General features: G+C 39.7%; 1 protein-coding gene across 2 annotated transcripts in view; it reads right to left on the reverse strand.

The window, feature by feature from the left end:
* Nucleotides 1-13,874, reverse strand: part of ext1b (exostosin glycosyltransferase 1b) — a 151,685-nt gene that overhangs the window by 36,463 nt on the left and 101,348 nt on the right. For both annotated transcript variants that reach the window (XM_058047653.2, XM_058047654.2), the window contains exons 2-4: nucleotides 5,053-5,146; nucleotides 2,098-2,205; nucleotides 81-200 (exon numbers count right to left, since the gene is read on the reverse strand). In XM_058047653.2, the coding sequence (XP_057903636.2) occupies nucleotides 81-200; nucleotides 2,098-2,205; nucleotides 5,053-5,146 (322 nt within the window). The remainder of the gene's footprint in view (nucleotides 1-80; nucleotides 201-2,097; nucleotides 2,206-5,052; nucleotides 5,147-13,874) is intronic.

Below are 13,874 nucleotides of genomic sequence, written 5' to 3' on the forward strand. Positions count from 1 at the left end.
TTTGAATGACACGATTGTCCTCTGCCGTGACACTGCCCTCCCACACCGAGAGGGTGATTTATGATGCGGGGGATTCTTACCTCCAGTGTGGTCAGCACTATTTTCTCCACAGAGGAGAAGTAGGCCTCCCACAGGAACTGGGTCTGTTGTCTGAGTGACAGGATCTTATCCTGGTGGATGGAGCGCACCGTGGTGGGAATCTGCGAGAAAGAACAAACCAGCAAACCTAAAAAAGTTGTACTATAGTACTGAGGATAAAGACCACATGAAACATTTCAATTTATGTACATATAAAAATTTATGAACCAGCAAAATCTTCAGTTAAATCTAAATGTTAAACATATATGTTAAATATAAATCTAAAAAATTACATCAAAGTATAAAATCTTGGGATACATGTTCAATATTGCGGTGTGAAGTATGATGTCATCACCTTCAGAATAAAACTATATAACAGACTGACTCACTGTGTCATTTTAACAATCAACACTAAATCCATCACACAGCAACTTAACACCCAAAAGGTAGCTATGAAATATATAATACAAGTACCAATACAAGTTTTAAATGAAGTAAAAAAAAAAACAATTTCAACATTTCCACCATAATAAATCCAATGATGATGGATGACACTGCAATGCTGCCACTGTCCACCTGAGGGAGCCAGAGGAGCCCAGAGGGAGGCGGACGTCATCGCAGCGCCCCAGCAGTCAACAATGAATATATGACTATATGATCATGGTAGTAGTACAAGTATGAGTAGTATGAGTAATGTACGATTTTAAATGGGGAAAAAATGTAACATTTTCCCATAATGCTGCAATGATATCAGCCTCTTCTCTCTGCAGTGCCATCCATTCATTTTCTATGCCGCTTGCCCTCCAATGAACTGCTTTGCTCAGATGAAATGCATTATGGGAAAACAGTTTTATTATTATTGTTTATTTATTATTTTAACTGATATTGGTACATGTATTGGGCTGCACGGTGGTAGTGGTTAGCCCGCAGGCCACACAGCTAGTAGACCTGGGTTCGATTCCCCCCCTCGGGCTTCCTGGGTTTTCTCCGGGTACTCCGGTTTCCTCCCACATTCCAAAAACATGCTAGGTTAATTGGCGACTCCAAATTGTCCATAGGTATGAATGTGAGTGTGAATGGTTGTTTGTCTATATGTGCCCTGTGATTGGCTGGCGACCAGTCCAGGGTGTACCCCGCCTCTTGCCTGAAGACAGCTGGGATAGGCTCCAGCACGCCTGCGACCCTCGTGAGGACAAGCGGTATAGAAAATGGATGTATATATATATATATTGTATATTTCGTAAGGTTGAGTGTGTTAGTTAGTGTGTTGTGAGTGTTAAGTTACTGTGTGATGAATTTAGTAGTTTTTTTTGTAAGATGACACAGTGAGTCAGATTGTTATATTTAGTAAAGACCTCCTGTGATTTACCAGTGTGTCATGAATGCATCATCGATAGTCAGTTGATTGTACCCTCCATGATGGTTCGACCTTGACGGACACCCCTATTTCTGACATTCTGTCAACCGATCCCTTTCCTAACAAATATCTAGTCCTGCATAGCCGCGCCCTACATACCATGATCGGGATATGAATCATAATGGAATTTCCAGACATAAAATGCAAACATAGCAAGAGGCTGGACAGATGGAGTTATGTTGAACGACTCAATGTCAAACAATATTATTCCGCACTAGATTCAAATTCAAGAGCTAATTGGCATATAATTACTTTTTTCCCCCCTCCCGCTTATGAAGATTAAGCAGTTCCAGCACTTCAGTTCTACTTGATCACTCTTACATACTCTTATTTGCCCTCTGGTGTTACAAAAAAAAAAGAGCGACTGAGTGTTATTTTTAGCACTGCTTGATGCTGCCTAATGAAGTTTGGTTGACAACCCCTCCAAGAAAACAATACTGTAATAAATTCAAAGAAAAAGGAAGAAATAGTGCACGCTCAGCGCTTTGCAAGTCATATAGGAGGTTTCACTTCGGAAGGAAGGGAGCGCCGCTGTTTGTCTCTCTGGTGCACTTTCCGGCTGATTTACCGACGACGACGGTTGGCTTTTGTGCCGCCGTTACCTGCAGAAGGAGTCTCTCGTCACCGATGACTGCCGCCGTGTTCCAGTTGATGATCTCGGAGAAAGGCAGCTCCCAGCCGTTACTCAGCATCACCGGCACACATGCCGCCTGACGGAGACATAAGGTCAGACATGATAGTATTGCTAAAAAAAATGACACTAGGTGGCAATTTTTGGGCTATTGTTTCTTCTCTGCACGAGTAGAACATGTTTATGTGTATGATATGATTTCTTGGGCCACACCGGGGACTGCAGAACAAGCTTTAAAGACAACGTCAACACGCCGCCACCTTATAAATGCCATGTGTGGAGCAGGTTAACAAACAGTTTACAGATGCAGGTTTTGTTGCTGGGTCAATATGTAATCTCCAGAGGAATGAACGTGTCAGACAGCTGCTGTGTTGCTTCTCCAAACAACAAATAAAAGTAATATTTTGCCCCATTTCCACTTCTTGTAGGTGTTAAACGTCATATGTCCCAATATTTTAGCCCATGTGATGTCTTTTCCCAGTATGCAAATTAAAGTCAGCCACTGCTAAGCTTTTAGACTCATGTTATTCATCCATAGAGGGTTCAATATGAGGAAACGTAATTGAACCTTCAGTTAATATGAAAATATGACATTAATTCATTCATTTTCTACCGCTTTTTCCTCACAAGGGTCGCAGGGGGTGTTGGAGCCTATCCCAGTTGTCTTCGGGGCAGGATACACCCTGGACTGGTGGCCAGCCAATCACAGGGCACATACAGACAAACAACCATTCACACTCACATTCATACCTATGGACAATTTGGAGTCGCTAATTAACCTAGCATGTTTTTGGAGGAAACCGAAGTACCCGGAGAAAACCCACGCATGCACGGGGAGAACATGCAAACTCCACGGGTGGAATTGAACCCTGTTCTCCAAGCTGTGAGGTCTGCGCGCTAACCACTCGACAATCGTGCCGCCCGAAAATATGACATAATGGAACGAAATGAAAAGCACTGAACATAAATGCATCATTACATGAACAGCGCAGTGCTTAGCTGATACTGTTCCGACAAGAAAAAGGACACAGACACGGTGATGTTTATCATTTAGCGTGCGTGTGAATAACTTAACTTTCTTATATAAAAATTGAATATTTTCATAGTCAGAGCATGGAAAACCTGTTTACAATCTTCTAAATAAGGTTTTCCAACATTATTAGAGCCTTCTAGGCATAAACTAACACCCCTATAGTCACTTTTACACTTGTATTACCTAATAGAGTTGACAAAATATGAAAAAAATAATATAGACTCACACATCGGCATTGGAAAAGTTCCTTTTGTTGTGGTGGCTACTGTCTCAATGTAACATTACTGACACCTAGTGACCAGTGTGGAATACTACATATCACAACGCCCCTTGAACGCGTCTTCTGAATGCCTTATGTTTGTATTTTATTTCATTTAGCCATTTTTTATGCTTGAAAATGTTTCATTTAGGGGAGAATTATGCAAAATGTAAAACATGCATTACTTTGTAATAATAGTAGGCCGTATCCGACTATAAAGGAACGCCTTTGTGTCGGAGGAGATGGACGAAAATCGGGAAGTCTGGGCAGATTTTCCGTTTTCATGATCGTGGAACCAACTGATTAGCTAACAAATATGAGTTTTTTTTTTTTATGAAGAAACACCCCCGAAAAAATGGAGATAACAAATCCACAAACCCATTGACTGTTTTCAGTTCATGGCGTCTCAAAATCGATTTTAAAAGAGAACGTTTAGTTGTGGGAAAGTAATTTGCAACAATAGAGGATACATATAAAAAAAAAAAACGAAGATGTGATGAGGCTGAATGTGACCTTTAGCAACAGCGTGGAGGGGGAAAAAAAAAGGTGAGCTGAGGGGAACAGCTGGTGTGATTGCGTGAATACTCATGGTAGGACGTTGATGTAATGACGGCCCTGTCACTCTTGGGTCATAAAGGTGTCAGCTGGATCACAACTGGCCCTCGGGCTCTGTGGTGCGCGCCGTCTCCTCCGCACACTCTGTCGACCTTTGTTATGAATTGCTTTGCCATTCTAAGGCAGCCTGCGAATCCTCTTCCGGTGATTTGCTTTAAAAGGTGAGTCAAATTGTGAATGTGTAGTCCCAATAGTTGGAACTGTGGAACTGTGAACTGATTATGGGATGCACTCAATTGTAATCTGATGCATGTTCAAATGAAATAAAAACATTACCATTACAATGTAGAGTGGTATGAAAACCTACAAATGTTTGGGTGGTTTTAGTTTAAAGCAGACACTGTTTTTTCATCTGTGTGATTTTGACAAAGATCATTTTGATTTGATGGTGATTGTATGCAGAAATGTGAGAAATTCCAAAATGTTCAGATACTTTTTCATACCACTGTAGATAAGAACTCAGAAATAATAAATACATCCGTATGAAAACCTACAAATGTTTGGGTGGTTTTGGTTAAAGCAGACACTGTTTTTTTTTTATCTGTGTGATTTTGACAAAGATCAGATCACATTTGATGGTGATTTTATGCAGAAATGTGAGAAATTCCAAAAGTTTCAGATACTTTTTCATACCACTGTAGATAAGAACTCAGAAATAATAAATACATCCGTATGAAAACCTACAAATGTTTGGGTGGTTTTAGTTAAAGCAGACACTGTTTTTTCCATCTGTGGGATTTTGACAAATATCAGATCACATTTGATGGTGATTTCATGCAGAAATGTGAGAAATTCCAAAAGGTTCAGATACTTTTTCATACCACTGTAGATAAGAACTCAGAAATAATAAAAACATCTGTATTAAGGTGATATATAGGGGTCCATTTTTGAAATTTTCTTCTGTGTTAATAGAAGTAAATGGTTGATAATGATGCTTATGGGCATACATTGACAGCATACATTCGACTGTGTGTAATGTGTGTGAGTCCATGTGAGACGGTGTGTGAAACTATACATACCTGCAGGGCCTCGAGGAAGCGAAAGGAGCCCAGCCGCCTGCCTCGGGGCACCAAGCAGAAGGTGGAGTTATGGAGCATCTCTTTGTAGTCATACCTGCAGAGACACAATACACAGGAGTGAAGTGAGGTCATGTATCGAAATGTTCACGTTTACTTTTTCAAAAGCACAGAAACACACACTCAACATGCATCCAGCTTGCGCTCCAGATGATACAAAAAAAAATCCATTGTGGATTGCATTACACGGTCATATTTTGACAGAAGCGCTCTATACATAAAAACAAAGAAACATTGCACGAGAAAAATCGGATTTATCCAATAATAAGTCTTCAATGCCAATGGTGAAAGAGTCATTACTCCCATGATACTGATGATTTCTGTGTGGAAAGATTGGTCTAAAGGCACTCAGGAGCTATCAGTGCACTCTCAAGTGGAGAGTCAGTACATATATATATATATATCAGTATAACAACATAACAGTCTGACTCACTTTGTCATTTTTCAAAGTGTTCTCACTTTACTAAATTCATCCCGCAGCGACTTAAGACTGAAAAGCTGTATATACAAATATACAAACATGTCCCAGTATAAAATACAATTCATTGTGTCTGACCAACACATTCACTGGGGCACTGCCATGACGTCAGCTTCCCTCTTTTTGGGCTTTGGGCTCTGAGGGCCCTCTGGTGGACAGAAGCAGCATTGCAGTCGCATTTATTCATTCATTTTCTACCGCTTATCCCCATGAGGGTCGTGGGGGGTGCTGGAGCCTATCCCAGCCGTCTTTGGGCAAGAGGCGGGGTACACCCTGGACTGGTGGCCATCCAATCACAGGGCACATATAGACAAACAACCATTCACACTCACATTCATACCTACGGACAATTTGGAGTCGCTAATTAACCTAGCATGTTTTTGGAATGTGGGAGGAAACTGGAGTACTCCGAGAAAGCCCATGATGCCAGAGGGGGGAATCGAACCCAGTTCTACTAGCTGTGTGGCCAGCGTGCTAACCACTTGTCCACCGTGCAGCCCAATACATGTACCAATATCAGTTTAAATAATAAATAATAATAATAAAAAGGCATAATGCATTTCATCTGAGCAAAGCAGTTCATTGGAGGGAATTGAACTCGGGTTTCCTAGCTGTGAGGTCTGTGAGCTAACCACTCGTCCACTGTGCAGCCAGAGCACATTATTATGTTTTTATATAAAGCTCACGTTTCTATATTTCTAAAAAGGTATAACATTTGAGTGTTAGTTGCTGTGTGATGAGTTTAGTGTTTGTAAGATCCAATGGGTTGACAAGCTCATCATGATTTTATTTACAAATTTCCCCACTGAGGGATGAATAAAGGCATATCTTAATCTTCCTATAGCTCCTGATTGGCTCCTGTAAAAATAAAGTCCCTGCCACAATATACCACCCAAATCTCTCTCTCGGAAATGATTAGTTCTGTACAAAAAAGTGGAAAAATGCCGACCACAACCAATGACTGTTGTGAGCACCATCAAGGAAAAATGTCTGCTTCTACAAAATAGACAGGAAAACCAAAGCAGCTGAGAAGATCCCACATTTATCCACCTTTACCTTTTCCACAGAACCAAGCGAAGAAGGAATTATTGCCAATCTCGGTCACAGGCAGCAAAACATGACCCAGATTGAAGATAAGTAGAATCTATAATTCCCAGTTCAATAAAGCTCTCCACCACCACCACCAACCTGCTCAAGTCACGTGACTCCTGCTCAACTCCGCTATTCTTCCAGCCGGGAGAGAACTTCTTCCCCCCGTCTGCTGCTCTCTCCACTCAGGTGTGTCTTATTGCTCACTAAACAGGGTGATCAGCCCTGCCAGGGGTAATGAGCTGAGAGTGACACCTGCTTCCACCACACAGCTGGCTCAGATTGTGTGTGTGTGTGTGTGTGTGTGGCAGAACAAAAAAACCGGATATTTTTGTGTATCTGCGCATATGGTCATAATGATAAGCAATAGTATTTCAGTTTTAATACACATAGTAGTCACTGCAAGTATTATTGATGGATACCGTTCATGTTGTTTTGGCACTAGTGCTTCAAACAGCTAAAATAATACATAAGGCTAAAAATAACTGATTATGTGATGCATTCAATTGCAATCTGATGCATGTTAAAAATGAAATAAAATTACCATTACCATAGTGTTGATCTTGTACAAACTTTCCTTTTGTCCCCTAGCTCAGTGCTTTGCAATTATCCTTTACGTTTGTTAGCTTCATCAGTGTATTTTTTCTTTTCAAAATGGTATATGACTTTTTAATATTTGCTTTTTTGGAGAAAAATTTGCAACAAGTTTTACTGATTTGGAAGTATCCATTAAAGTCAGAAAGGAGTTTTTTCTTCTTTCGGAATGACTTTTTCCAAAAACAATGGTATACATGGAAAGGAATATTCCAATATCTTGTCGCCATGGTACGTGACAAAAATAAAAATAAAAATAAAAATAAAAATAAAAATAAAAATAAAAATAAAAATAAAAATAAAAATAAAAATAAAAATAAAAATATTTAAAAAAACAAACTTAAACTATATTAGGAAAGCAGGAAGTGAACAAATGTAACAGTTACTGATTGTAAAAGTACCAGATGGAGGGGTAGGATTTAATAAGCTTTGCTTCTTCCTACTCCTTTTGGACATGTGGAACTGTGAACTGATTATGTGATGCATTCAATTGTAATCTGATGCATGTTCAAAAAATAAATATTTAATGCAAATTTAAGAATAAATACTATAGATTAAATAATAAATAATAAATAATAAATAATAAATAATAAATAATAAATAATAAATAATAAATAATAAATAATAAATAATAAATAATAAATAATAAATAATAAATAATAAATAATAAATAATAAATAATACACCACAACGAAGACAACTCTCAGTTTGAGCGGGTACAAGATACCTCAATCGGATTGGGGAAAGAAATATTCCACAATATGCCTGATGTTAGTACCTAACCCCTGATGATGCAAAAAAAATTCCGACTTTCTTTCCTGCTGCAGCCACCTTAACTTGCAGACTTCATGTTTGTCTTCACTTTATAAAAATGAGGCAGTTTTTATAAAAAAAAAAAAAGTTAATGTCGAGCTCGACACCAGCTCATCACAGATGTCTTGATAGGTCATCAGCTCCAGGCGCAGCCCGCCCACCGAGTACAGGGATACATCGATCAACCTTCCATCTGTCTCACAACTTTTTGCCCGCTGCTCTGCTAAGAACTGCTTGGAGTTTGACTATATCTTGGCAAAAGAGTGCTCTTTTGATTAAAATGGTGTGCAAAATAAGTGTGCCTCTGGAAGCCAGCCAGTCCAAGAAGCACTTTCCTTAGGGAGGTCATAAATGGCTAATTTCAATATAAAATAACCCAAGAGCTGCATAAATGGATCATTCATTCATTCATTCATTCATTTTCTACCGCTTATCCTCACGAGGGTCGCGGAGGGCGCTGGAGCCTATCCCAGCTGTCTTCAAGCGAGAGGCAGGGTACACCCTGAACTGGTGGCCAGCCAATCACAGGGCACATATAGACAAACAACCATTCACACTCACATTCATACCTATGGACAATTTGGAGTCGACAATTAACCTAGCATGTTTTTGGAATGTGGGAGGAAACCGGAGTACCCGGAGAAAACCCACGCATGCACAGGGAGAACATGCAAACTCCACACAGAGATGGCCGAGGGTGGGAATTGAACCCTGGTGACTCAAAATAAAAAAAATATTCATTCATTTTCTACCGCTTATCCTCACGAGAGTCGCGGAGGGTGCTGGAGCCTATCCCAGCTGTCTTCAAGCGAGAGGCAGGGTACACCCTGGACTGGTGGCCAGCCAATCACAGGGCACATATAGACAAACAACCATTCACACTCACATTCATACCCATGGACAATTTGGAGTCGCCAATTAACCTAGCATGTTTTTGGAATGTGGGAGGAAACCGGAGTACCCGGAGAAAACAAGGGTGGAATTGAACTCTGGCATCCTAGCTGTTAGGCCTGCATGCTAACCACTCAACCACCGTGCAGCCCGCTAAATGGATCATATGAATGGATTTGTATAGGTGGAACTCAATGACATATTTTCCAGATGTAATATCAAAATAATAAAAAAAAAAAACGTCTTTTTGATAACAAGCCAAAGGGGTTGTTTACATGAACGATAGAATCTTCCATCATAATTGACATAAAAGGGAGGGTCATAAGGCTAACAAACACAATCTACACGTGCTAGCATGGGGTAGTCAGTACAGCAACGCACAGCTGTGTTACTGCAGATGCCACACATGCTGTAGGCACAAACACATATTGCCACACACACACACACACACACACATACATACACACATACACAATGATGGCTGATGAAATACTGCCTTGCCCCCCCCCCTCCCTCACTACAATCTCCCCCCCGTAGCTCTAATGAAGTACGAGAACATGACAGCCCGTGATAACAACCGTCCCTCATTTACACCTTCATGCACCGCACACAGGACGTTGCACTCGACAGTCTCAGAAACACACGTTGCCGGAAAAAGCAGCAGCTATACAAGTTCACACTGACATGATAGAACCTGTCAAGAAAGACACCATCTAGCACCCCCACCCCTCCCCCTTAAAAAACACCATCAAATTAATGATTTAACAGAATCCACCAGCTGAATATGTCCATCTTCCATGTCCGCACAAACACGGATATTTCACCTTTTTCAAGCATAAACACGTCTTGGGATTACATGTACTTCTCTATATTGCTTACTAGGGGCGTGTATTGACAAGAATGTCGATATCGATATCATACTTTTTAATATCGATACAGTATTGTGAAATGAAGTATCGCAGTATATATCGCCGATGCTCACTAGGTGTCAGTAATGTTATTCATTCATTGATTAATTTTCGGGCGGCACGGTGGATGAGTGGTTAGCGCACAAGCCACACAGCTAGGACACCAGGGTTCAATTCCACCCTCGGCCATCTCTGTGTGGAGTTTGCATGTTCTCCCCGTGCATGCGTGGGTTTTCTTTTCCGGGTACTCCGGTTTCCTCCCACATTCCAAAAACATGCTAGGTTAATTAGCGACTCCAAATTGTCCATAGGTATGAATGTGAGTGTGAATGGTTGTTTGTCTATATGTGCCCTGTGATTGGCTGGCCACCAGTGTACCCCGCCTCTCGCCCGAAGACAGCTGGGATAGGCTGATTAATTTTCTACCGCTTTTCCTCACAAGGGTGCTGGAGCCTATCCCAGCTGTCTGGACTGGTGGCCAGCCAATCACAGGGCACATATACTGATGATTTCTGTGTGGAAAGATTGGTCTAAAGGCACTCAGGAGCTATCATTGCACTCTCAACGAAGTAAGTGGAGGGTCAGTATATATATATCGGTATAACAACATAACAGTCTGACTCACGGTGTCGTCTTTCAAAGAACACTTTACTAAATTCATCCCGCAGCGACTTAAGACTAAAAAGCTGTATATACAAATATACAAACATGTCCCAGTATAAAATACAATACATTGTGTCTGACCAACACATTCACTGGGGCACTGCCATGACGTCAGCTTCCCTCTTTTTGGCTTTAGGCTCTGAGGGCCCTCTGGTGGACAGAAGCAGCATTGCAGTCCCATTTATGGAAGCACTTAATTCTTTAATTCATTCATTTTTTACTGCTTATCCTCACAAGGGTTGTAGGGGTGCTGGAGCCTATCCCAGCTGTCTTTGGGCGAGAGGCGGGGTGCACCCTGGACTGGTCGCCAGCCAATCACAGGGCACATATAGACAAACAACCATTCACACTCACATTCATACCTATGGACAATTTGGAGTCGCCAATTAACCTAGCATGTTTTTGGAATGTGGGAGGAAACCGGAGTACCCGGACTGGAAAACCCACGCATGCATGGGGAGAACATGCAAACTCCACACAGAGATGGCCGAGGGTGGAATTGAACTCGGGTCTCCCCTAAATGAAACATTTTCAAGCTCACATGTTTCTATATTTCCGAGGTATAAACGTTTGAGTGTTAGTTGCTGTGTGATGAGTTTAGTGTTTGTAACATCCATGCCGCCCGTCAGTAATGTTACTGTGAGGTTAAGTCAGACACACAAGCACCAGACTCGATAACAGGGATAACAGGCTTATTGTCGATTTGAACACCAAATTCAACGTCTCTTCGTCTCCAAAACATTTACAATAAAACATGAGGGCGAGTCTTATTTATGACTCAAATGGCTTATCTCCCCTTATTATGTTTACTATATTGGGTATTACGAGTGTAAAGATGACTATAGGGCTGTTATATCATGTCTAGAGGGCTCTAATAATGATCTATGCTCTAATAATGAAAATATTCAGATCCCAGAAAACATGAATATTTTTTTTTTCCACACGCATTTGCTGAAGCAATATTTTTTTTTTTTTTTACGGATGCACAGGTGAGGCAGCAGGTGGAAGACTCAAATAGGAAGACACCCTGCTGTGTAAATCCACCTTGGCTTTACCTTCTTCCTCTTCTTCCTGCCTCCTGCTGCTCCTTTCCTCTCTCCTCTTCCTTACCTTGAACATCCCGTTGATTTGGGCTTCAAATAAGACGTTGGCCTCGTTTTGCTTACGCGTGTTGTTTTGGCTCGCTTTTCGGGTGCTGCGTGACAACAGTTCTCACAGTGTTTGTTCTTCAAGTCCTTGTACTAAAAGAACCTGAAGGCTATTTAAGTGTTACATTTTTGGGCTTTGATTGTTTTTACTGATTTATTCTTTATTTTAAGTGTATTATTATGTCTTTTTTTTTTAAATTGGCCTTTGAGGCTGTTTTGTGATTTTTTTGAAAAATTGCTGAACAAGTTATAATATTACAAGAATAAAGTAAAATATTACAGGACTAAAGTCCTAACTAGGAGAAGAAAATCTGCAAGAAAAAATCAAGTCAAAATACAAATTTTTTTTTATTTATTCTAACAAGAGAAAAGGTCATAATTTTACAAGCACAAACCCATATTATTATGAAGGAAAAAATATTTTAATAATATAGTAATAATATTAGGTTAAGGAAAAACAAATTATTGGAATAAAGTACAAATATTATAACAATAGAGTCATAATATTACAGAAAGAACTCTCCTGCTTCCACATTATTATTATTATTTATTATTTGGGGTTGCTGTGTTTGCTTCAATTCTGAAAGGTGGTGCTTATCATCTTATCAAGACCAATCACATGTATTAAATTACATACAAACAATACAGTATTTCTGTTATGAAATACGGTGGTTATAATTAAGAACAGGTGAGGAGCGATCGCATTAATTAAATGACAAGCCTTGTTACAGAGTTCAAGTGCACAATAGCAAATGAAAATGAAAATGAAAATGAAAATGAAAATGAAAATGAAAATGAAAATGAAAATGAAAATGAAAATGAAAATGAAAATTAAAATAAAAAAACTTAAATTAGATAAGGAAAGCAGGAAGTGAACAAATAAATAAAAATAAAAGTAGTAGTAAAAATAAATTTAAAAAAGAAAATGTAATTTTTTTATACATTTAAAAAAATGAAACAAAAACAAAAAAAAACAAAATAAAAAAAACCAACTTAAACTATATTAGGAAAGCAGGAAGTGAACAAATGTAACAGTTACTGATTGTAAAAGTACCAGATGGAGGGGTAGGATTTAATAAGCTTTGCTTCTTCCTACTCCTTTTGGACATGTGGAACTGTGAACTGATTATGGGATGCATTCAATTGTAATCTGATGCATGTTCAAATGAAATAAAACCATTACCATTACTATTACTTTACAGGAAATGGGGACACTCTTACTGCAGCATGATTAAGCTATGATTCAGTCAAAAAGAACACTTATAACAACATTACTTAGCCCTGCCTAATGGAATAATCAGAGCGCTTGTTGAGAACATGACCTCAAAGTATCCATAAAACTGAATCTGTATTTCAAACAGAATAAAGGCGACATCCAATAAGACAAACTCTCCCCTTACGTTTTACCTAAAAGCTCATTCAACCTCCACATCTGTTCCAGTCCCATGAGAAGACACAACAATATGCTTCAACTTTGATAGTGAGTATGAGGCTTGTTTTTAATTACTGCTTGTTGGTCTGGTCGCGAGTTATGTGCGAGGCAGATGTGCACATCTGCGGCAACATGACATCCGTAATTATTAAAAACCTTTGGAATCCCTTTTTTTCTTTCCAACAGCACACGGATCGTCACAAAGGATGAAGTATAATAGTTTAAGTCATATAAAACCTCATGAGTACAGAATATGGCCACAATTGTAAAGAAAACAAGTGGTCTCCAGGAGGGCATGATCTCTTAATATGCAGCAAATTGGATTTTTCATCTTTGCTCACTGGGTGCCACATCAGTTGGTGAAGCTTCGTGTTCAAGCAACAGGAGGTGATTAAGCATCTGCTGCCTGGCACCAGAAGCTGCCCGACAAACATCTGAACGTGGACGACTCTGTATTGCAGTTTTTTTTTTTTTTTTAAAGAACTCGGGTGTAAAGATGATTCAAAGACCATTCGAACTGTGTTTAGGTCTTAAGTGATCTGTGTTGAAGGTTGTTACACTTTTCCTCTCAGGCGACCCTTGACCTCTGAACAATCGCAGCAGAGTAGTCATGGTCACGAAGGAGAGGATGCTGCAGAATACCATGGCATGTCGGCCAAGAAGGGGAAGAATGCAGATTTACTTGAATTTTACATTTTTCCACACTACTGTATGTAATGGTAATGGTAATGGTTTTATTTCATTTGAAC

Source organism: Doryrhamphus excisus, linkage group LG7, assembly GCF_037039965.1.
Source record: "Doryrhamphus excisus strain RoL-2023G ecotype Guam linkage group LG7, RoL_Dexc_Guam_v1.1, whole genome shotgun sequence".
Taxonomy (NCBI): domain Eukaryota; kingdom Metazoa; phylum Chordata; class Actinopteri; order Syngnathiformes; family Syngnathidae; genus Doryrhamphus; species Doryrhamphus excisus.